The sequence below is a fragment of the Sipha flava genome, unplaced genomic scaffold (genome assembly GCF_003268045.1).
Source record: "Sipha flava isolate LNK unplaced genomic scaffold, YSA_version1 103_pilon_pilon, whole genome shotgun sequence".
NCBI classification, from domain to species: domain Eukaryota; kingdom Metazoa; phylum Arthropoda; class Insecta; order Hemiptera; family Aphididae; genus Sipha; species Sipha flava.
Genome location: NW_020271717.1, coordinates 1,156,757 through 1,179,267, shown reverse-complemented (window position 1 = coordinate 1,179,267; position 22,511 = coordinate 1,156,757). Strand labels below are relative to the sequence as shown.

General features: G+C 35.0%; 2 protein-coding genes across 2 annotated transcripts in view; one reads left to right on the top strand and one right to left on the bottom strand.

Moving 5' to 3' along the window:
* Positions 1 to 830: 830 nt before the first annotated feature.
* Positions 831 to 15,719, top strand: LOC112681881 (bicaudal D-related protein homolog). Its single transcript, XM_025552223.1, has 7 exons — positions 831 to 2,143; positions 6,190 to 6,405; positions 6,772 to 6,969; positions 8,274 to 8,424; positions 9,757 to 10,244; positions 12,188 to 12,529; positions 12,598 to 15,719. The coding sequence occupies exons 1-7, from the start codon at positions 1,577 to 1,579 to the stop codon at positions 12,847 to 12,849; spliced, it is 2,214 nt and encodes a 737-aa protein (XP_025408008.1). The 5' UTR covers positions 831 to 1,576; the 3' UTR covers positions 12,850 to 15,719.
* A 2,519-nt stretch (positions 15,720 to 18,238) lies between these two features.
* The window catches only part of LOC112682625 (hemicentin-2-like), a gene marked incomplete at its 5' end in the record, with an annotated part of 38,212 nt that continues 33,939 nt past the window's right edge, over positions 18,239 to 22,511 (bottom strand). Inside the window, 2 exon segments of the mRNA XM_025553287.1 lie at positions 18,239 to 19,559; positions 22,355 to 22,429. Of these exon segments, the coding sequence (XP_025409072.1) occupies positions 19,462 to 19,559; positions 22,355 to 22,429 (173 nt within the window). The 3' untranslated portion in view covers positions 18,239 to 19,461.

The window sequence follows — 22,511 nt, the reverse complement described above, 5'->3', positions numbered from 1 at the left end:
GGCGAGACACTCAAAGAGGCAGTTCGCGCGACGCGAAACAAACGTGGCGAATCTCGTTTGACGCGCGTCCAAATACCGACAAACCGTCCGCTGGCCGCGAGGCATCCTCGCTTGACTCGCTTATTGCCCGACGCAAGTTCGCGATGAGATCGCGCGGGATTTGTTTTCACAAGTTCAGAACCATGTCGAATCTTGACTCGCGCATCGTGCTCAAGCGTGTAAAGCGTATAATGATTTAAAGCCTATATAGGCTTTATGTAACAATCGTCGGCCGTCGTCTACCGTTGCGCGCGGGTTAAGCGAACGAAAACGGGCATTGCGAAAAATCAGCCGCAACCCGCATCGTATCATCGACACGTCCGTGAGTCATCGGTTCGGTCGGACGGTCATTCGCGCGCGAACGCGAAACGGAACCGCTCGTAGGCGTGCGCACCTGTACTGCGCGGTACGGTACGGACGACGGGAGCGGCGGCACCTGCGTCGCGACGGAGATTAGTCACATCGGTCTCTCGCGGCGGTTCCGGGTTCCCGGCGTGCGTCGGCGACACGGTTTCCGGCCGCGCGCGCTCGCCGGATGACGCGCGGATTGTTTGCACGGCGAAAACGTAGCCGCCGTACGTCGACAACGAACCGCGTTACGTGTGCGGCCGTACCGTTATGCGCGCCGAATACGACGATAACAACGATAACAGTAACAACAACAGTACATCAACGGTACCTGTGTGTGCTTGTCGTGTCGTAGCGCAGTGTGTACGCGGCACGGCGACGCGACGCAATGCACGACAACAAAAAACCGCGTACGTGCGAATTCGAACGTATTGTATCGTACACAATACGCGCGTGCAGAAAATTTATATATATATATAAATAAAAATGGGATAAAAAAAAAAAAAAATTATCCGACTGGGACGTAGGCGTCGTTGTCGTGTGCAGATTCGTTCGGGCCGGCCGGGCAGGGGCGGTGAAGGTTGCCGAACGGAGGCGACAGTGGCCGCTGTCACGGTTCGCCGGGCGGCGACGGTGACGATGCCTTTGGAAGGAGAAGTCGAGGCCGCACCGGAGGTTTCTTTCTCTCGCGGCGGCTGTGCTCGATGACTGCAACAATAATAACCAGCGGCACACGACGCGGTGCAGCTCTACCGTTGTTGTCGTTGTTCGCGTTCACGTCGTCCCGTCCGCAGTTCTACGCAGTTTTTCGCGTTTCCCGTCGCCGTGCGTCTACGGCGGGATCACTGTCCGCGTACCGAAACGGTGTCCCCGCGGGCGACGCGAGCCTTTTCGCACGTTATTTTTTCGGACACGCGTCGCGCCGTTTTTTTCCTCCCCTCGACCGGATCGTTCCTTCCGCGAGTGACCGCGCAACATACGGCGGAAACCACATTACGGTACGTGTTGACGTGCGGATAGTTCGTGCCGGTAGCGCCGTCAACAGCCGTACGCCATCACAGAGACGTAACATATGTTCGGTGCGGCGACACGCCGGCGTCTCGTCACACGGCCATCGATGGCCGCCGCTACGCCGTGCTGTCGCGTGAAAAACGATTTCGGTTAATCCGCCGTAACAATACTCGACGACATGGCTGCAGCCGTAGCGACCGTGGCCACACCGACGGCCGACAACCGGTGCGTCGGCGGCGGCGGCGCCGGTGAAACGTCCGCCGCGATGATGCAGCCGCAAGTCGTGCCGCTGCCATCCAGTGCCATACCGGCGCTCAAGTCTTCGGCGGTGGCGTCTTCGGGGCGGCGGAAACGTGGCGACAAGAAGGTGGTTTCGCGGAGCTCGACCAGCAGCTGTTCGTCGTCGTCGTCATCGTCTTCGGACGAGGACGAGAATGGCGACGGCGGCCACGGGAACGTGGTCACGACACCGCCGATGGCCGTCAAGCGTCTCAAAGACCTGCAGCAGCACCTGGTCGATCTGGACGATTTGGAACTGTTGGACAGGCACCTGACGGCCACCGACGGCTTGTCCGACCAGGTCACCGTGGACGCGGACAACGCGGCCGGTATGGCCTCCGAGCTCAGGCAGAAGAACAAGGACCTGGTGTTGGCCGCCCGTTTGGGCAAGGCGCTGTTGGCCAAAAATGACGAACTCTCACTGATGAACGAACGGCTGGCCGAGGAATACGGTGACAAGCTCGAGGTGTGTACTGTTACCGTTGTATTACTGGCGCACTTATAACTAGTGCGATTTCCAGGGATTTTCTAGGGGTAATCCTAAACGGTGATCATTGTGTTCTTAGACGCATTTAGTTTGTGTCGTCCGTACAACGTCGATATCGTACCGGTTTGGTGTCGCGCTATCCGGAGAATCATTGTTGCTTACTCGTAATGGTACCAGGTTAAAAAAAAAAAAAAAAAATTACTTAATTTCAGGCCGTCGAGTCCACCCTTCCGGGGGCACACGTTCGGCCCGGTGTGCCCCGGTTACGTTAGGCCTTCGCCGCGGCGTTACCCGCACTTCCGGGTGTACCGCATGCGCACGAGATGACGGCCGTTGTTCGGTCGTTGTTCGTACGCAGTTTCCGCGTTTACCCGCGGCCGCGGACAAAAACGCATCGGCGGCGCGCGCGGACAACGGTGCGCGGCCCCCGGGGCGACCGACGGCACTCGGCGGACCGGTCGCTTTTGTCGTCCCGTTCTCGTGTGCGCACTGCGCCGTGCGTACGGCCGGCGACACGCGCGCGTGAATAAAACGATTAATTTGCTCATTCCCGTGTAAACGCCGCCGTACCGTGCCGAAACAATGCAACAACTACGTAGTAGTTCTTCGGCTACAGTAATTCGCTACAAATGGATACGCACATATATATATATATATATATATATATTGTACGCGTTTGTATTTCACTATATGGCAGTATTTCTCTGTGTTCTTATTATTTTCGAGTCGCGAGCGCAGTTGCCGCCGTTTCCACTGCCGAGGCCGCAGCCGTACGTACGGCCGCCGCCGTCACGCTCTCACTCTTCCAACTCGACGCGGTGGTGGCGGGGGCACCGCAATACTGTTGTCGCCGGAGACGCGCGTAAAAACGCCTCGACCTACGGAATCGGTGGCGGCTGCTACCGATGTTGCGGCCAAGTGAAAGCGTACTCGGCCTCTGCCACCACCACCACCACCACCACCACCCGACCGTCGCTACAGCTATTGTTGTTGCACTGTCAGTTTTCCGCTGTTGTTAGTGTTACGTGTTTACGTGTACACGAGGGCCCGATCAAAAAGTTCCGGGACTTTCTTCATATCTATTCATTTTTAACGGTTAAAAATTACAAAAACCGTTAAAGTACTACTCCCGTTGGACGGCAATTACACTTCTACCATTATCTCCGTACATCGTATATATTTGGTGGCCTACACATGATATACGATCCGTCTCCCCCCAACCAAGCGCCCCCCTCCCCGGCTAATTCGCACTGTTCTTTCACCCTCGTTTTGCCCGCTGCGCGTGTTTGACGATTTTTGCTAATTGGAACAGCAACAACAACAACGGCGACAACGAGACCGTTCGTAACGCGAACGCCCCCGTTTCGAGTGTGGACAATGGCATGTAATGGACCAAGGTCTCCACGGTTGGGAGTCTGGCGTTGTACACAACGTTGCGGTGGCGCGGCTAGATCTCGCGTTCGCCTGGCGCGCGCGTTGCCCTGCGAGGACGGCGAAAGGGTGCACACCACGCGCTGACGTAATCGCGATTGCCCTTCGCGCGGTACCTGTTATTACGGTTTGCGTTTAGCGGCCTGTCCCAATTGTGAAAGGCCGAACGTACCGCGATTTTCAAAACCGTATTGTTACCACAACCAAAACGTTACAATGGTGTTATGCGCGACGCGTGATATCGTGTGCACAACGTTTACCGAGGAAGGAGGCAGCGCCGATGACGCGCGCGCGACGAAAATATGTGTGTCAATCGAGTTTTCGTCGATGTCGGTGATTTTTTTTTACACGTACCGACCACTATACTCGTACGTACACGGCGAACAGAACGGCTTGGGGGTCACAACGCCGCATACCGCCGCACCATGCGCGTATATCCTGAAAACCGAGAATAATTGATTGAGAATTCTCAAAAGCATGATGCATAACCTTATGCCGAACGATAAAAGAACTTGAAATTATTTCTTATCTGTTCGTACTCAAGTGCGACTTAAAATAAATACGGTGTTAGTTGTCATTGTTGACAAACTGTTCATCGCTGAAATATCATTATGTTTCCAGCGATGTAACTTATATATTAACATTTATAATACATCCATAGTATTATATGGTTTGAATTTGTTTTACTTTATGATAGACCAGTTTGTGTATATTACGCAGTATTATAACGTCTATAGAATTTACTTAATTCAAACTAGAGTAGATAGTGTTCATACTAATAATAAATACACGTCAGTGTTGATTTATATATATAAAAAAATACATTAAATAGTAGTTTAACTTCGTTTATGGTGTGGTCTCAATCGACCTATTGTTTATTCGGTATTTACAAAACCTTAGATGGCCAATTCTAGGTTCAAAAAATTAAACACAACATTTACATATTGTCAACATTTAAAATGTTTTTATTTCGAACTTCACCGATCATTACTATCTGTATACTTATTAAATGTTATAAGTGGAAATAATTATTAAATATGTAAATAAAATAATTATTAAATTTAAAAATAAATACATTTTTAGCTAGGTTAAAAAAAAGATAAATTTGTTTTATTCTATGAAGTCTAACTTTTTAAGAATAGGTACACCTTTAACATTAGTATGCTAGTTAGTATTTAAATATTACTTAAACACCGGATTTATTTATGATTTATTATTAATGTTGTTAGAAGACATTTTTATTATTCAGTAATTAATAAATATAAATGAATAAACATTTTAAAAAGTAATATAAGTCTAATAGTATAAATATAATTTAGTAAAATATTTTATACATGTCAACATGTCATACAAAACATTAAATAGTGATTGTTGCGTACCTTTATAACAATTTTAGTACGTATTTAAATGTATATTAGTAGACAGAATTATTATTTGGTAAAATACCTGTTACATCATGTATACTATATAAACATTAAATAAAAAAACACTTTATTTGATATTAAAAATATTAATTTAAACGCATTTAAGTAGGTTAGGTCTGACTGAGTCACTTTTCCATTAATTTACCAGCTCACCACTTACCAACGTAATGTAACAATAACATTTACTCTATATTCGAGCATTACATCCCGGGCTTCTAACGAAAAATAATAACATTATTATGTAATTTTTGTTACCGGGATTATTTAAGAATTCAAATTTCAAATATTAACAAGTTGGCAATATAAATTCGTATTTTCTTTTCTTTTGTGTACAGATGAATTTATCTAAATAAATAGGTTTTTTTATCTAAGATAATTTTTTAAATAACTTGCAACTATTTATCTAGATAAAATAAATATAACTAAATATTTATCTAGATAAGTCACAACACTGTTTATTGAGTACTAATAATAATTAAAGAATATTCGTGAAAATACATTTTAATTGTATATGATGATAAAATATTAAATAAAGCGATTACTTTATTAAATTTATACACACGCATAATAAATATAAATACATCAGTCATAACAGGGACAATCATCCTCGATTTTTATATTACATTTTAATTGTGATCCCTTGAGAATATGTACGAGTAGTAAATTATTTTTTCATGCTAAGTAATTTTTTTTTATACCCACATATTCAACCTTTACTGATAAACGGTGTTTATAAATCCTTGAATATATCGTGTGTGAGTCACATAAACTAAATATGTATATATGTAAATATATATCATGATAAATATGTCAGTCACCAGTAAAATCTAAAGTGTATACTTACAGTGTTTAACCATAACTATCGAGCAATAATCGTAACATATACTTTCAACTGAATATACCTATATGACTTTAGTGGCTATACGATTAAACATCACCTGTATGATGTTGGACGACCGATGAGTAATAATTACATTTTTTTATCCCTTTCTCTTTCTGTCCTTGACATTTGATAATGAAGCACTGCTATTGAAAATTTTAACCACAACGTGGTTATATTAGTAAACATTGATATGTGTGCCACTGATTTGGCGGTAGATTCATGGCGACCTCCACACGAACTCAAATTCTTATACGAATATAACGATCGCTTCCGTTTTTGTTTTCAAGGAAATCGAACAGGACCGACATCGGTTACGCAGACAGTTGGCTCAGGCCCGAGCTGAATGCGAGCAACGGTGTCACGAACTACAGGCCGATCTCAAAGACCTGCAAGCAGTTCTCGACAGCCGAGAACGTCAGCTCCGCGAAGCTGACAAACAGAAACGGGCTGTGGTGCGAGAGCTAACGGACCAAAATGGCAGGTTGCAGTCGCACATCAGAGAGGTTTGTACTTGGTCATCAACTGAAATGACAACTAATAACAGGTTTCACGAACACACATTTTGTATAATATTTTGTCCTACAGAAAAAAATGTAATCAGCCGACATTGCATATTCATTTCCAAATGTTACTATTAACCGTTAACGATAAATGTTCAATCTCTTTACATATGATTTCTTATCGATTTGATATTTGTTTTTTGTGTCCATCAATTACGTTCAACTCCACCTTTTGCTCTACCGGTTCAATAACAATAATAGCACACATCTCTGAGTAGTTCGTACAGTCCCTTAATTTAAAAAAAAGTGCTCTTATACGATGTGTTACAATAAGTCAGTGACATTAATTCGACCAAATTTTTCGAACAGTTATCCCAAGCAGAAGCAGAACTTCGACACAAGTGTCGTCTGCTGGAGGACACGCAACAGTCACAGCATACCAGTGGTAAGTGGAACGGCGTCGGAGGAACCGGATCGCCCGCGTCCATCACTAACGGCGGGTCTACGACCGACTATGGGTCGCTCACTCCCGACGACTATCGGAGCTTGGATGTGTTGCGTGACGAGGTAAATGCATTAGTCATATTTTTCTCTCTGGTGAACAGTAAATAAAACACTCATAAATTATAGTTTATTTAATTTGAGTATCACGACAATCGAGAGTGTTGGTGATTGATCGAATATATTATGATGGTTTTGGCGATTAATCCAACAATCGATTGTTATTAATTATAAACCGATTATAAAAATAGGGAAAACAAATAATTCAAAATACTTTTGAATAAACAGTGGCGTAATAAAAAGAGAATTTGTATGTTTAGAATCTGGATTATATATTTTACATGATTACATTTCATAAAGTAAATAACATACTTAAGTGCTGATGTAAATTGTTCATTATTTATCGCGAAATATTTTACAATTTATCCAACAAAAACAAACATTAAATAAAACACACGTAACGGAAATACCAACGCCAAACAGCATAAAGATGTTGATAGATACATCTAACTGTAAATATTAGAAAATATCTACGTATTGATGACGGTTATCGTCCAACGCAAAATATTTATTTCAGATACATTCTGGCGAATTAAATATTTCAACAGAAAGCATAGATATGAATTCCTTTCATGCTAAAATTAGTTTACAGAAATATAGACGATTACAAAATAAATTATAAAATATAACATAAATATTATCAGTTCTCTTCCGACAACTGGAAATATAGCAGTATCAGAAATGGACAATATTTACACAAAGACATTTAGTTAACATTTAAATGCTTAACAAATAAATATACTTGTTAATCAGATAACCATATATGCTACAATTATCTGTTAAAATACTATATGTTATAAAATTCTTAATCTTTTGTCGTAGCTCATGTAAAGAGAAAAATATGAAAACAAATATACTTACTATACACACATAGGTATCAAAAAATAGCAGTTGGTTATAGCACAATTTTCCATAATATTTAATTTGTTAGTCATCACATAATATTTTACGGTACATGAATCCCACTCAAAAATGTCTATATAGTTGCGCCACTATTACAATCAATATAGAATTATGTGATTCAATGTGTTTTATTTTACTTATTTTCTCTTTTTATTCTGAATTATAGTTAATTTTTTCTAATAATAAAAGTCAATAGGTACTCATCCGATAAATTAAAAATATTATTATTATGAACGGAATATGAGATATTTTTTTTTTCATAAATTACCATGTAATAATAGTATTATTATTATTATTATAACTTAATACTAGCCAAATATCAAATAATATTTATACGTGTTGGAAAAAACGTCGTGTCATAACTACACTATATATGAAACGGACGATGATGTTGGACGATTTTCTAGATCGATATGAAAGCAGCCGAGAAACAACGGTTGCAGAAAAGGATGACCGAGTTACGGGCCGATCGGGATCGGTTAGCCGAACTTCTAGAGCTGAAAGATCGCCAGCTGGCCGAGTGTCGGGCTGAGGCGACGCATTATGAGCACAGGTCAGGTATACAGCAGTTAAATACTCGAATGTGGGAGCGGGCGATTGTATACTGTACACCAGGTGTCACCAATTTATATTTTTGGAAGGCCAAATTGTATATTTTGACCATTTTCGGGAGCCATCAAAATTCCAAGCAAATATATTTATTAAAATGCAAAAAAATGTTTGGAAATTATATATATTAAGTCCCATAACGACGTGTTTAACATTGAAAACATTAAAAAACAACTACGTCTGGTAGTAAATCGAAATTAAAACAACGAAGTAAGTAATAACGAAATACAACAGGAATCAAGTCGAAGCGAGACGGCGGTAATTGACGAACTGTCGTTGATGTGTAATCGGCAGGGCTCGAGACTTGTAGCATTTGCATATTTTTTTGTAGTTTATGAAAAGATAGCAGAGTAAGCAATAAATCCATTTCAGACAAAAATGAACTCAATACTAAAAGTTTTTAGTGCATATTTTTGCATATTCTAGAGGTTTTACTATTTTTTCGACTATTTTGCTATTTATTGCTAATTAATGTAAAAATCGAAAACTCAGTCCTGCAAAAATACATATTTCGATCACTTATCAGTGATCAACAGTTTTGGGAAAATATAAAACTCATTGTCGTTGAAAAAAATATTCCTAAAATATTCCAATGCAAGTTAATATTGTGTTTATCGTATCTTTTATCTTAATGTTGTTGTTGTACAAAACATTATTTAGCAATAACAGATCTTTCAAGTTTGAAAATAATCAGAAACACATAATAATACAGTGCAATTATGAAGGTACAAACTGTAAATTACTTTTTAATGATTTATTGATTTGAAATAATTATATTTTACAGATTGGCAAAATTCGACACATACAAATTAATGAGAATAGGAAAGATTTTTTAGTCATTAATTGTAGAAAATTATAACTGTAAAATTATATAAAAATTTTTCTTTAAATTTTAAAAATTATAAATTCATAAATGTCTAAATAAAAATTTTAAATAAATTATTTTTAAAGCATATTTTCATATTTTTAGTGCATATTATAGCGCATATTTTACATTTTTTCGGTGCATATAATAGCGCATATTTCAGATTTATTAGTGCTATAAGTCTCGAGCCCTGGTAATCGGCATATTGCATAGACGGTCAAACTTAAAGATATGAGCGATACGATATGCTTGGCAACAAGTTTATTATCTGATTTTTTTCCTTGTCTGTTACCATAATTTGGTAACCGCTGTTCTACACCGTGTACCTTATACAATCGCGATAAAATAAACGGGCAAGACCCCTAGGTCGGGCGAGACTCTCAATTTGATAATATTTTTATTCATATATTAGTCAGCCATGTTGGCCAAGCAGCTGGACGACGCACTTTGCTCGAGCGGCACCGGCGACTGGAGAGGACGAGCTGGTAAATGCGCATCGTGCCATGCGTCCGGAGGAACGGTCAGGGCCACGACGTCCCGGACGGACGGCACCGAGTCGCAGCCCATGTCGCTGTTGGCCGAACTGGAACAGGCCGAGGCGGCCCATTCTCAGGCGTCCGGAGCATCGCCGGAGATGGTCGACGTGGACCTGACCGAGCACCGGACGAACGGTCTCGCTCAACTGGAAGTGGACGTCGAACGGTGGGCTGTGCGACTGTGCGACGTGCTGGAGCGTCAGAGGCACGTGGAAGCGGGCTCGCAGCCGCTGGAGCTGTCGGCGGACACCCGGTACCGTTTGCTGAAGCTGATCAGCAGTGGCGACGACGGCAAGCCCGCTGGTTCCACCGACCTAGCGGAGCTGGTCCGCAACCGAGACGGCCGAGTAGCCGAACTCACGTGCGAGGTACACGTCGTCGTTTTTATAATAAGCGTCACACAGTGGTCTCAAACATTACCTTAGCTCGCAAAAATTAAGATTTTTTTAATTTTAAGTACAACATTAATTATTTTAATCTAATTATTAAACATTAATTGCTATTAGAAATCCATCTATGTCCTCACTACTATATACTATTATTATAAAAAGATAAGGTTTGTGAGGTTGTAGGGGGTAATATCTGGATTTACTAAACCGATTTCGAAAATTATTTTATCAATAGAAAACCACATTATTTGTGAATACCGTTGGCTATATATTAACCCGGAAAATGAAAAGACTCTTTCGTCATAATCAAATTTGTTTAGTAAGTCGGAGAAAAAATGGTTAAATTAAAACGTTTCTTACGAATGCTACCTTAACGATTGAAGATATATTATTGAGTTTTAGAGAAAAATTTTAGAGTTTGATAATGCCTACAAAAAAGTCAGCGACAGCATATGTCTAACTTTTATATTTAGGTCATAAAACCTAACATTTTCCTCGTAAAAGATTAAATAAATCTTCATTAGTGAAATTGATTCTCTTAATATTACTACTAGAAGAAGCTAAAATAAAATATTGTGAGAACTCCGTGGGCAAATAAAAACAAATAAAAGTTATTCAAATAAAATAACCAGTTTTTAAGGTATATTAAATAAATTTTGTTTCGTAGTTAATATTAGTTAATTATTAATTAAACCGTTTTTAAGTAAATATAATACCTACATAAATTAAAATCAAACTGAGAAATCTTAAACTGCTATTTACGTACTCAAAAAATTATTATGTTTAAAAAATTTCACTTACCTTCAACATTGACCTCCGTGTTAAAATATATTGGCATAAAAAATTCCAACAATTCACTCAAAACGACGGTCAGTGAAAAAATTAACAAATACGATATAGGCATGTCCAATGTGTGTACAATAAAAGCTACACTTCCAATGTGTGTACAATAAGAGCTACACTTTGTGTTATCTTAAGCACCTTTTATCGAGTTCATACACAGAATTATTAAATTATGGTACGTTTATCTTATCGTTAAAATATGTCATACAAGAAATTTATGTTAAATTACATAATTCAACAAAAATTTAAAATTAAGTTTTGGCAAGCTAAATTGATGTTTAGGACCATTGTTCGTTGTTTGACTGCAGCAGTGCTTCTAAAACCGGGAGCCGCATCCCCCTAGGAGGCCGTGAAATATTTATTTTTATCTAAGCTATTTTCTTGGGTCTTAATTTATTTCTATTTTTAAATGTATAAAGTTTAATACTATAATGAAATGTTTTCAATAGCTTATTAATAAACATTAATTTAATATACATATAAATAGTTAAGCTGTGTAAAATAGTATATTTAATTTTAATATAAAATTAATGATTTTGATTGAGGGAGCTTTGACAGTATTACATTATATTTAGGGGGCCCCATGATAAGAAAATATGAGAAGCATTGGATTATAGCACATTTTCCCAACTTTTTTTTTCATTTACATATCCGTTGACCGCATTCACGAGAATTTCGTATAACTCACACCGGTTTGGGTGACCTTTTTATTTGTTTTTTTTCGTTGGTATTATTATCGTGTAATTGTTATAGAATTATAACACCGGTTTTTATTTGTATCAAATCTCATAGTAATTAATTCGAATAAATTATTTATAAACATTACACGTTGTAAATTATCATTGTTAATTGTATACTTCCGAAACGAACTGTTTTAAACAAATCGAATTCTAAATTTTTCCGCCAACACCAATTTTTTTAATATGTTTTATATGTTTATCTCTAACGTTTCACATAGCACTTGTTGGAAACACATGAACCGAAGTGTATAACATCCACGCGCATCGACCGATCGTCGTATAAACTTATGGGACTGCGGAGGGATTTTTATTTTTTATTTCTTACGTTTACCTATACAGTTGTCGGTGAGGGACGCGGAGCTGCAGGCGGCCCGCGAGGAACGGGATATCGCGGTGCGCGACAAAATGGACGCCATGCGAATCCAATGCGTGCGGTGCAGTGACGGAGCCGAAGCGAACGGGGCGAACGCCGACGGGTGCGGCGCGGACGAGAAGAACGCGTCGCTGATCCCGGAACTGCTGAGGAAGGCGTGGGAACAGCGGGACGGCGCGGTGAGGCGGAAGAACGCGGTGCAGGTGCAGTTGGCCCGGACCCGGGTGGACGTGTTGCAGGCCAACGGTCAGCTGATGGAGGCCATCGGTCAGAAGGTGGAGCTGAGCCAGCAGCTGGAACAGTGGCAGGTCAGTGGTCGTGCGCGTCCGTGCGTGTGCGTGACACTGTCTGTAACGTGACACTTTTGTGCTTACAGATGGACATGCAAGCGCTACTGGACGAGCAGATGCGCAGAAAGCTTTTGGCTCCGCCGGCGCACGGGACGGGTGCCGGCGCGCTGGAATACGGCGGGGGCGGAGGGAACCAGCAAAAGTGCTCCGGCGGAACGGCGACAAACGGCGGTGGATTCCCGTCCATGACGGCTTCGAGTTTGGGAAGTCTCGGGTCGTCGGGTCTGATGAACTCGCTGCTGATGATCGCCGGCGGCGGGGGGAACTCGAACAGATGAGACGAGTCGGCGACACGCGGCAAAAGTCCACGAGAATCGTTCGCGTTAAGTTTGTTTTTGGTCCGTTTCGTTTTTATGTAAAACAAGTCCAAACGAATCGGTAATCCTTCGCGAGATCCCGGGTATGCAATACGTACCGACGTTTTTATTTTTTATTCTTTTGTTTTTATCGAAAGTTGTTTTTTTTTTTTTTTTTTCATTCCGTGTCCAATTATATGAACTCCGTAATTGTCCAACGCAAGACACCGTAATATCATAAGCAATCTTACGCAATACACGGGGCTAATAGTTGGTAATCGGACGAGAAACGTGCACGACGGATAATGTACGTGTGATTTATTGTTGAAAACTGTACGCATGAAAGCGATGCAGTGCTGATTTTATCGTACGGGATCTTAATGATATTTATACATGTATTTCGTTATTCCGTTGCGCGACAAAGACGAGTACAAAATAGTTATATAGCGTATAAGAGTTACCTCACACTTGCACACTTGCAATATTGAATATTGATATGTTCGAAGCAGAGAAGTCATAGGATTTGTCCAATTTATAGCTTAAGATGGTTATTGCCGTTCGTCCGAAGGTTTGGACATTTTAACTTCGGTTGCCGGGCACATATTTCACGATCTAGGTTAAATTATCTTGTTCAATTGTTGTACGCATAACACTTTTGTGCAATTATTTGTTTAGAAACCGACAAACAATGCTGTTGGTTTATGAATGGACAGACACTCGTTCACTGTGAGATTTCTAAATTATCAAGTCTTAAACAGACATGTCGGATTTTATTTTAAAAACTCCTACTTGTAATTACTTGAGCATAAATACAAACATTTTCCATAGGTATTTGTAGGGTGGCCAGATATAAAACTAAAAAAATGCGGGACCATGATAAAGGTTAATTTTTTTATTATGCATAACAGAATAAACATTTATTTTTAATGAAATACCAAAATACTTTATGTCTTAATAGTCATTGGTAAACTAAATAATGAAATTTTCATCAGTGTTTTTTTTGCATATTTTTCACTTTCTCTTAAAACAGTTTTAACATGTTCTATTGATTCACTTAAATCGCATTTTGCTGACTGCAATACCTTACATAATGGTAAAATTATTGACAGGTGTTGTCGCAGTTATCATACTTATAATAAATCCACTAGTTGTTACAAACTTACATAACTGTAAAGCTTTAGATTATTTTTCAATGTCTACAAATAATTGTAATTATTCTATTGTTGCTACAATAGGTTTATATATTTCTAAAAATCTTAACATACCATCTTGATTTTCAACGCATCTAGGCTTACACATGGAAGTTAATTTAGTCCATTTAGTTTGAGGTATAAATTCTTATTTTTTAAAAATTTCAAAACGATTTTTAAATTCGGAGTGTCTCCATTAATATCTACAATTTGAAAATATAAGTATATTTTTCATTTTAAAATTTCATGTGTTAAAAGATTCAACCTTTTGATTTTTTTGATAATTTATTAAGAATGGTTATTCGACGTGTGTGTTGAAAGAGTAATAAATTTACATTTAGACAATTCATTTTTTAACATTTCGTTGGCATATGGAAATGTCTTTTATTTTTTATTATTTATGTTGTTTCTGTTTTGCCACAAGACAACTTTTTATTGAATAATTTCCTAATAAGTTTGAGATGTACATTCTATTGATCTTGTACTATGATCATGTTTACAAATATAATATACAAAAACACTGTCATAGACAACTAAATTATTTTGGTTTTCGTTAAAAGCTTTTGTACTAAAAAAAAATCGCTTATTTTTTGGGATTTATGTGCATTACCGTCTAATTTATGTTGATTTGTTTTGAGTTGGTTGATATCTGATTAATCACCGTGATCCATACTAAAAATACAACCACATACACTACATTCCACCTTATATTCCTGGCCCATTTTTCGACATTTTTTTTATTAAGTTATGAATTCATTATGTAAATTTTCGTTAAAAGCACACTTTATTTTAGTCATAAATATTATTTTTACTATTAATTTAACTATTATCTCTTACAGTAGGTATGGTAGACAATAGATATTAAGATATACAAAGCATACGAAAACAGAAATATTTACATTTTACGCATGAAACACCGAGTGCTAACTAGTAACTAACGAAATTACTGTCATAACTAGGGAAATCGTGTACCTATATACAAACAATTATATACGTATAATTGATTGTGCTATAATGTTATATCTTATGCCGGTCAATCCTGACGACGTGATCATCGTCATCTCTATGCGAGCCGTGACCCATTTCGATAAAAAAAAACTTTATACTCGAATAATCAAATTCGATACATACAAATCGGTTACCATAATAACATGATAAAATTCGTATCATTTTGCAAATAGCTATACTTTAATTGACATTTAATGCGGAGAGATGAAAATTTAATTTTTTATTTTACGTCATTTTCTATACATATTTTTAAACACATTCATATCGTAATTAAACACATTAAAAAAACGGGATAATTTAGTATCCCGGAAGTTAGTCAGGACAACAGGACTGACATTTAAAATACGGTACTTTCTCGTGTAATACGGGATGTCTGGTCACCCTAGGTATTTGTTTCATATTGTGATGCAGACATTATAGTACCTCACAATAACGTCAGTCTTAATTTGTCTAATAATAATTAAAATAATCGTTTTACTGTAGATTCGTGTTTAAATAGTCAAATTTATATTACTTTTTTTCGAAATATTTTTATCATTTAGTTTTATGTATAACATGATACGTTTTGGTTTGGTCATATATTTTCGTTGAAAGTAGATAATAGTTGTTTTATCTTTTTAAATAATGTGAACCTCGTGAAAACTTTTGATTTTCAAAAACATTTAAATTTCGAAAATAATTGTCATAGTTAAATGAAAACTAAAATTACAAAAAATTAGATTTCCAATAACAAGTTTTAAATTATAATTATATGAGTATAAATTTCAAGCCAACAAAGATTCGTGGTTTTAATAATTTAATTAATAATTGGGGTTTTATTATTATATATTTATTAAATATGAACTGATACAGGTACTTATTTTTTTCTAAAATCGCATATATTTTGGACCTTTTAATGAATTTAATTTCCATTCCTCTCCTATTGCTTCTCTGCTATAAATTTGCAAATAGTACTAGTTAAGTATATAAATAAAAAATGTATAATTTGTTCGTAACCAGTAACTACCTACTTATTCATTTGAATATATGTATACATTATAAATAATATGTATATTAATTTTAATTGATTTTTTTAAAATTATACTTCATCAAATCCATTATTATATTATTGTAAGAGCACAATTACCATAATTATTACCACTTTAAGAAATACTGTAAAAAGAAAATTCGAAATTATATTATACACTAATAAATGAATGTAACATTGTAACTTGATTTTATAATCGAATTGTTGTACTATAGTGTATAAATTTACTAAAATTTCTCAAACAATTACCATAATAACCAATTATATAAACACGAAACCTTTATGGAAACATATAAAATTAATAATATAGTTTTTCGTTTTAAATAAAATATATTCCTAAAATTATTGGTCGTGGATAATTAATAATGAATATTTGATAATAATATTTTGTCTTTTATTATTTTTAATGTTGTTATTTTATTGTTTATAATATTCACGTGCAAGAAACTACTGCTTTAAAAATATTAAAGCATACTTAATTAATCATGCATGATCATATAATCACTCGTTAATTTAATTTTCAACTTGCGGTGTATCAACATTGGGCCATAGCCTGAGAATTAGCCTAATATCTGAGTTAAAATGTATCAACAATTGCATGACAAAGATGTTGATATTTATAATTCTTGTCAACTTAACAAACAGTATGGATCAACTAAGAAACAGTTACTACAGTTAAAGAAAGCTTTTGAAAAAATATCAAAGCTTAAATTTAAAAAAAAAATTATATTTACATTATTTCATTTTGGCTTTTATTAAACTTATATTAAAATAATATTAATCTTTTATATTATTACAATAAATATTTTGGATGATAATGATTAGTACCGACAATTTTTTTTTAGCCACATTAAAAAAGCACTTCTTGAAACAAAATTAATTAAAGGAATTGATTATCAAAAACTTTGAAGCTTTGAACTTTAATCCTTATATCCACCACTATTTTTAGTAAGTATAAAATTTGATTTTCTTGAAGGTTACTATTTTGGTCTAGATTAATTGAAATTAATCAAAAAATTAAACAGAAATGAATTAGTTAATATCATACTTTTCATGCATATTTTATGTGCGAGTATTAAATTTACCAATATTTGTACCTATTGGTCGAATTTTAAATTTGAAAATAAAAATATAAAAAACCCCGATATCAGTGTTAAGATAAAAAAATTGGAATATTTTAAATATTTTGTGACTTAATGATTATTATAAAACGTATATAGTATTAAAAACAAAAATGGTTTAATTAATATTATATATTAATTTTAAATTAATATTTATATATATTATTACTACACATAAATACATATATATATATATATAAGTATAGGGTAATAAAAATATAGACTGCTGATAGGGCTACAAATAGTTTTAATTATAATTTGATAGTAGCGTTAATATAATAGTAATAATAATAATAATAATAATAATAATAATAATTATATCGAGAAAGCTCGAAAAACTGGCTTATGAATAATTTCAATACACATTTATGACACGGACATTGTACACATGTGGGTGTGTTTATGTGTGTTTATTTGTAAAGGTATAGTCTAATAGTAAAAATGTATATAATTAATTAAGATAATATTTGCCTTCCTAATATTATACATAAAAAAAAAAGAAATAATATCGTATTATAAGAAATGGATAGTACACACAAAAGCATAAAAATAAAAATAAAATTGGCATAATATATAAATACGTTATAAAAATATGGTGAAAACTGTTTTTCGTATCCTTATGTTTTGATTATCATGTAATATTTTATAATAACATTAAATAAGCTCGATTTCTACAGTTGTTACAATATTGTAACACGGTGTTTTTTTTCGGTTACAGCAGTCTAAAAATTAAAAAAAAAAAAATGGTCAATAGTAACGCGCGATACTATTAGTAGGTAGTAGTACTCGGTCGCACATCGACGCTACATTTTAACCCTATTCTAGAAATTAATAATTAAAATTATAATAATATAGTATGAAAAAAAAAATAATAATAATAACAAAAGCGTTATCCCCTTTTTAAATGTATTTACAACATGTAGTAAAATAAATATTATTATTCTATTATTATTAAATTTGTAGACCCACGGATGGAAAATTATAACATTCAAATATACCATATTGGTATTATAATATAAAGATAATTAATAAATAATCGTTAAATTTATTGTAAAAGAAAAAACTTCACCGCAGTCGGAATAATATGTGATACAAGCAATTAATGTTTTTTTTTATTTTTTAATTTTTGCTCACGACATTTACGACAATCGCGTGTGTAGGTATATAGGCGTGACGCGTATACTTACGTGTAGAAAATATACTCCCATTAAATAAAAAAAAAAGTACTATATGCGAGTGCGTGTGTGCGTATAATATGGGTATTAGTGTATAGGGATTGATTTAGTTTTCAATCCAACACATTATTTGCGATAAAACCTGGAAAGTGACTAAAAACTTTAGGTTCAGCAAACGAAAAAAAAAAATTAAACATTTTTAAATGTAGAATTAATAACAATTTAAACTCACCGAGGAACTATGTTTTAATCTGTTAACTTTCAACTGCCAATATTTTTTTAAATTTGTTTTTTTGTTTTTACGGGAAAATACGTGATATAACAAATGTTAAGGACCCGGAAAATCCGGTACTACATTTATGGCGGTATAATAATAACAAAAATTCAGCTACACAACGTGCTACGGGGATGAACGACACGAATATAAAAATAATAATAATTACAAGACGATGCGAAAAACGTCAAGAGGACGGACGTCTCTGAATCATATAGTATCATGTTAGTGTATATATATTTTCTGACAGAGACATTTGTTATGCGAATATTAGACAAATAAAAAAAAATCAGGAAAAATTTAAAGTAAATGAAATATTTATGAGGACGGGGGTCATGTCAGTAAGCCACGGGATGCCGTGTACCCTGCAGTAAATAGGTGAGTAAGAAAGGTGAGTAAATATAATCGAGTATGTCTATGGTTTTTGATACTGAAATTATGAAATAATTTTTTATTTTTATCTCCGTTTCCCCGGCGGCACCCGTCAATCAAGAGGGAAAAAAAGGCTCGAGACTGGAGTTTTAAAGGGGCAGGGCGCGTATATTAATATACATATAGTGTATCCGTTCGATTCAATCGATATTGTTATCGATCCGAACCCAGCCTGACAATCAAACTCGGTTACGTTTGTGGTGCACACGGACAGTAAAGCGATCCTGTTGCGCCTTGTACATTTTAATATTATAATATAATAGTTGTATTGATGTAATTGTTGTTGTTGTTGTGGATGTTGTTGTCCGACATCGTGGTCGAGGTTCGCGCCTGGTGGTGGTGACGCTCGCGGACTTTGTGCTGCTGTCTAACAAATGAAAGCCGCGACCATTGCGGTGACGGTTAACGCAACAGTGGTGGTAGCGGTGCAGTACTGACTCACGCCGGAGCTCCCGACCGACGATTCTGCAAAAAGACAAAAACTTATATCACATCGTCTTTCGAAAGAAAAAAAAATAATACATGTAAACATAAAAGGTATTACAAAGGTTATTTAAATACCGTTGAAGGCAACTACTTCAGTAGCCGTATTGAAAAAAGCTTAATTTGATCTGTGTGAAACATATAATATGCACCAAACATGGGATAAGTATAGAGAAGTAAATACTTCACTTACATTTCATCAAATAAAAATTTACAAAGTTCAAACGTGTGTTTTTTAACGTTCGATTTTTATTACGATGAAAAAAACTCAACGGATTAAATAATTTTTGTTTCATGGTATTTTCAATCTTTTATTTTATAAAAGGGTAAGGCAATATAATATGTGCGAGGAAAGTTTTTTTGAAAATCAAATTCCTAAAATGGGGTTTACTCGTTTCGATTTTATATTGAAAGTTTAGGTAGTTCCACAAAAAAATGTCAAATATTTATATTATCTCCCTTTATTTGTAGGTATGTTACATTTAATATACGTCCTTTAAGAAATTTATTAAATGTAATATTTATATTACTTATGAATACTCTTCAACTTGTCATTATTAGTTTTTAGACATGTATAAAGTGTACATAAACATGCATGAACTATACGAGTATATTATGTATCTTATATAATAGTTGATAAGAAAAGTATCAATATATAGTGTGGGTCACAGTGTATTTTATTTTTTTGATTTGTTTAGTGTACTTATCAGAAAAATAATGATTGTCCGTCCTATATGCTTAGATATGCTATAATATTGATTTTCATTCATAAAATCCAATAGTTATTAATAAAAAAAAAAACTCAAATTTATAACTGAAAAAAATAATTTATCGAGAAAATAACTATTTAATCTTAATTAAGAAAATAATTCTGCACTGTGAAACCGTAAACTCGAATTATAATATACGCTATTCAGATATATTATAACCGTGAAATAATTTGTTACCTTGATTTAAGCCTGACGTTTTATTAACCGCTATAAAATTAATTCAAGATAAGCGTTTTATAAAAATTCTAGTTTTCTAACAGTTTAATTATTATCTAACTAATTAGTAGGACAATAAATATGGTTGTTGTGTTAGGTATAAACCTGTCTTTATAATTTAAAATAATTTAATTTTAATTTTATTGGTAAATCATACATTCACTTAATATTGATATTTGACGTAAATAACATTTACAGAGATTGATGGCAAATGGTTATTGAATTGCCTTGAAGGAAAACAACTGAGTAAATATCAAATAAACAAGTGACCATAGATCGATATGAACAATGCAATAAAATACGACAGAATCTTCCTTTTGCAACCTTGAATTATTATTTTATAATTTATTGATATCATAAATTAGAAATGGATTCCATGTTTAAATATTCAATTTGAACAGTAAATATTAGTTAAATGTACAATTAAGAAAAATATATCAAATCATAGATTAATTAACTGTAATATTCAGTTAGGATAAAAAGGTCTAAATATGTAAAATTATACAAATGCATATAAATTATATCCATACTAATTTGCATCAAGTACCTAACGATTAATAATTTGGACCTTAAATTATTATTATACATAATAATGTATAATACGAAATGTTCAAACCAAATAAAAATTACTCTGTATGCCGACTGAAATAGTGTTAAATTGTTTATACTTAAATTCTTATGCTAATTATTTTATCATTAAAAAAATTTAAGTAAAATTAAGGAAATTTAATTTTTTTAATGCTTGTCCAGTAAATGTAGGTGGTTGTATTTCATTGTATTTCAACTATTATAAAATTTTTACGACCTAGTGAAATTTTTTTTATGCACTTTTATTCGACTATGAGTAAACTCTATAGGTAAAATGAAATAGGTGCGCATATTTCACAGTAAAATGAAGTAGTATCAAAGAAACATATATATGAGACGAATAATAATATTCTCTTACAGTTATTTGATAATAAACTGTCAATTAACTTAACTTTTCGTTGACCTTTAGCCTACAGTGTTACTCAGCTGAAAATAAATAAGATGTACCACTACGATAGATAAAAACTTGAAATGGCTCCGGGACGACTAACAATAAATATTTTTTAGGGGTTTTATTTAGTCAATTTCGATGATTAAGAAAATTAATAAAAAAAAATACATAATTTTTTTTTTAATACTGAGCTTATTTAAAAATGCCATTTCTAAATTTGAAGATAATTCTCGATTGCAGATACGAAATTATTTCAAAAGCATATTTTCGACGTAATTCATCGACAGTGGCCAGTAAAATGATTGTAGACAGTTCTTTTTTTTTTTTTGGAAATAACCATTACATTACTTATGACTTGTGTTATGATATACATTTATATTAGATGATCATAAAAAGTATAAATCTATGAAATATGTTTCATTGACTTAAAAATATTAACATTATTACATTTTTAATATAAAATAGATTTATAATAAAAAAAGTGTCGCTCTTAACACAGATTAATTTCACCTCTTTTGGACAAAGTAATAACTATTATTCTACAACTACTCAAATCGACAAATTTATATCGCTAATTATATTGGCCAAAAGCTTATTACCTTTGTTCCTTCTCTTTTTTTATATATGTAAAAAAATCAATGTATTATTTACTTTTTAATGATTTGTAAAAAAAAAAAAAAAACATTCATTCTAAACTTGTCCTGGACTAGTATAAGTTAATATGACCACCATTAGAGTGCAGAAAACTAGTTTTGACAAAATGCAAAAATTCAAAAATGCAATTAGAATAGTATGGGCGCAACGGTACTCACTCAATACTTGGTCATCCTTACGTTGACCATTTTGCTGAGCTATTTCGTTAGCATCTTGTTCTTCGTCCATTCCACCTATAAACATGTGTATATTGGCGTGAACTATGTGCGAGCAGTTATAGCGAAGTTATAATAATAATAATAATAATAATAATAA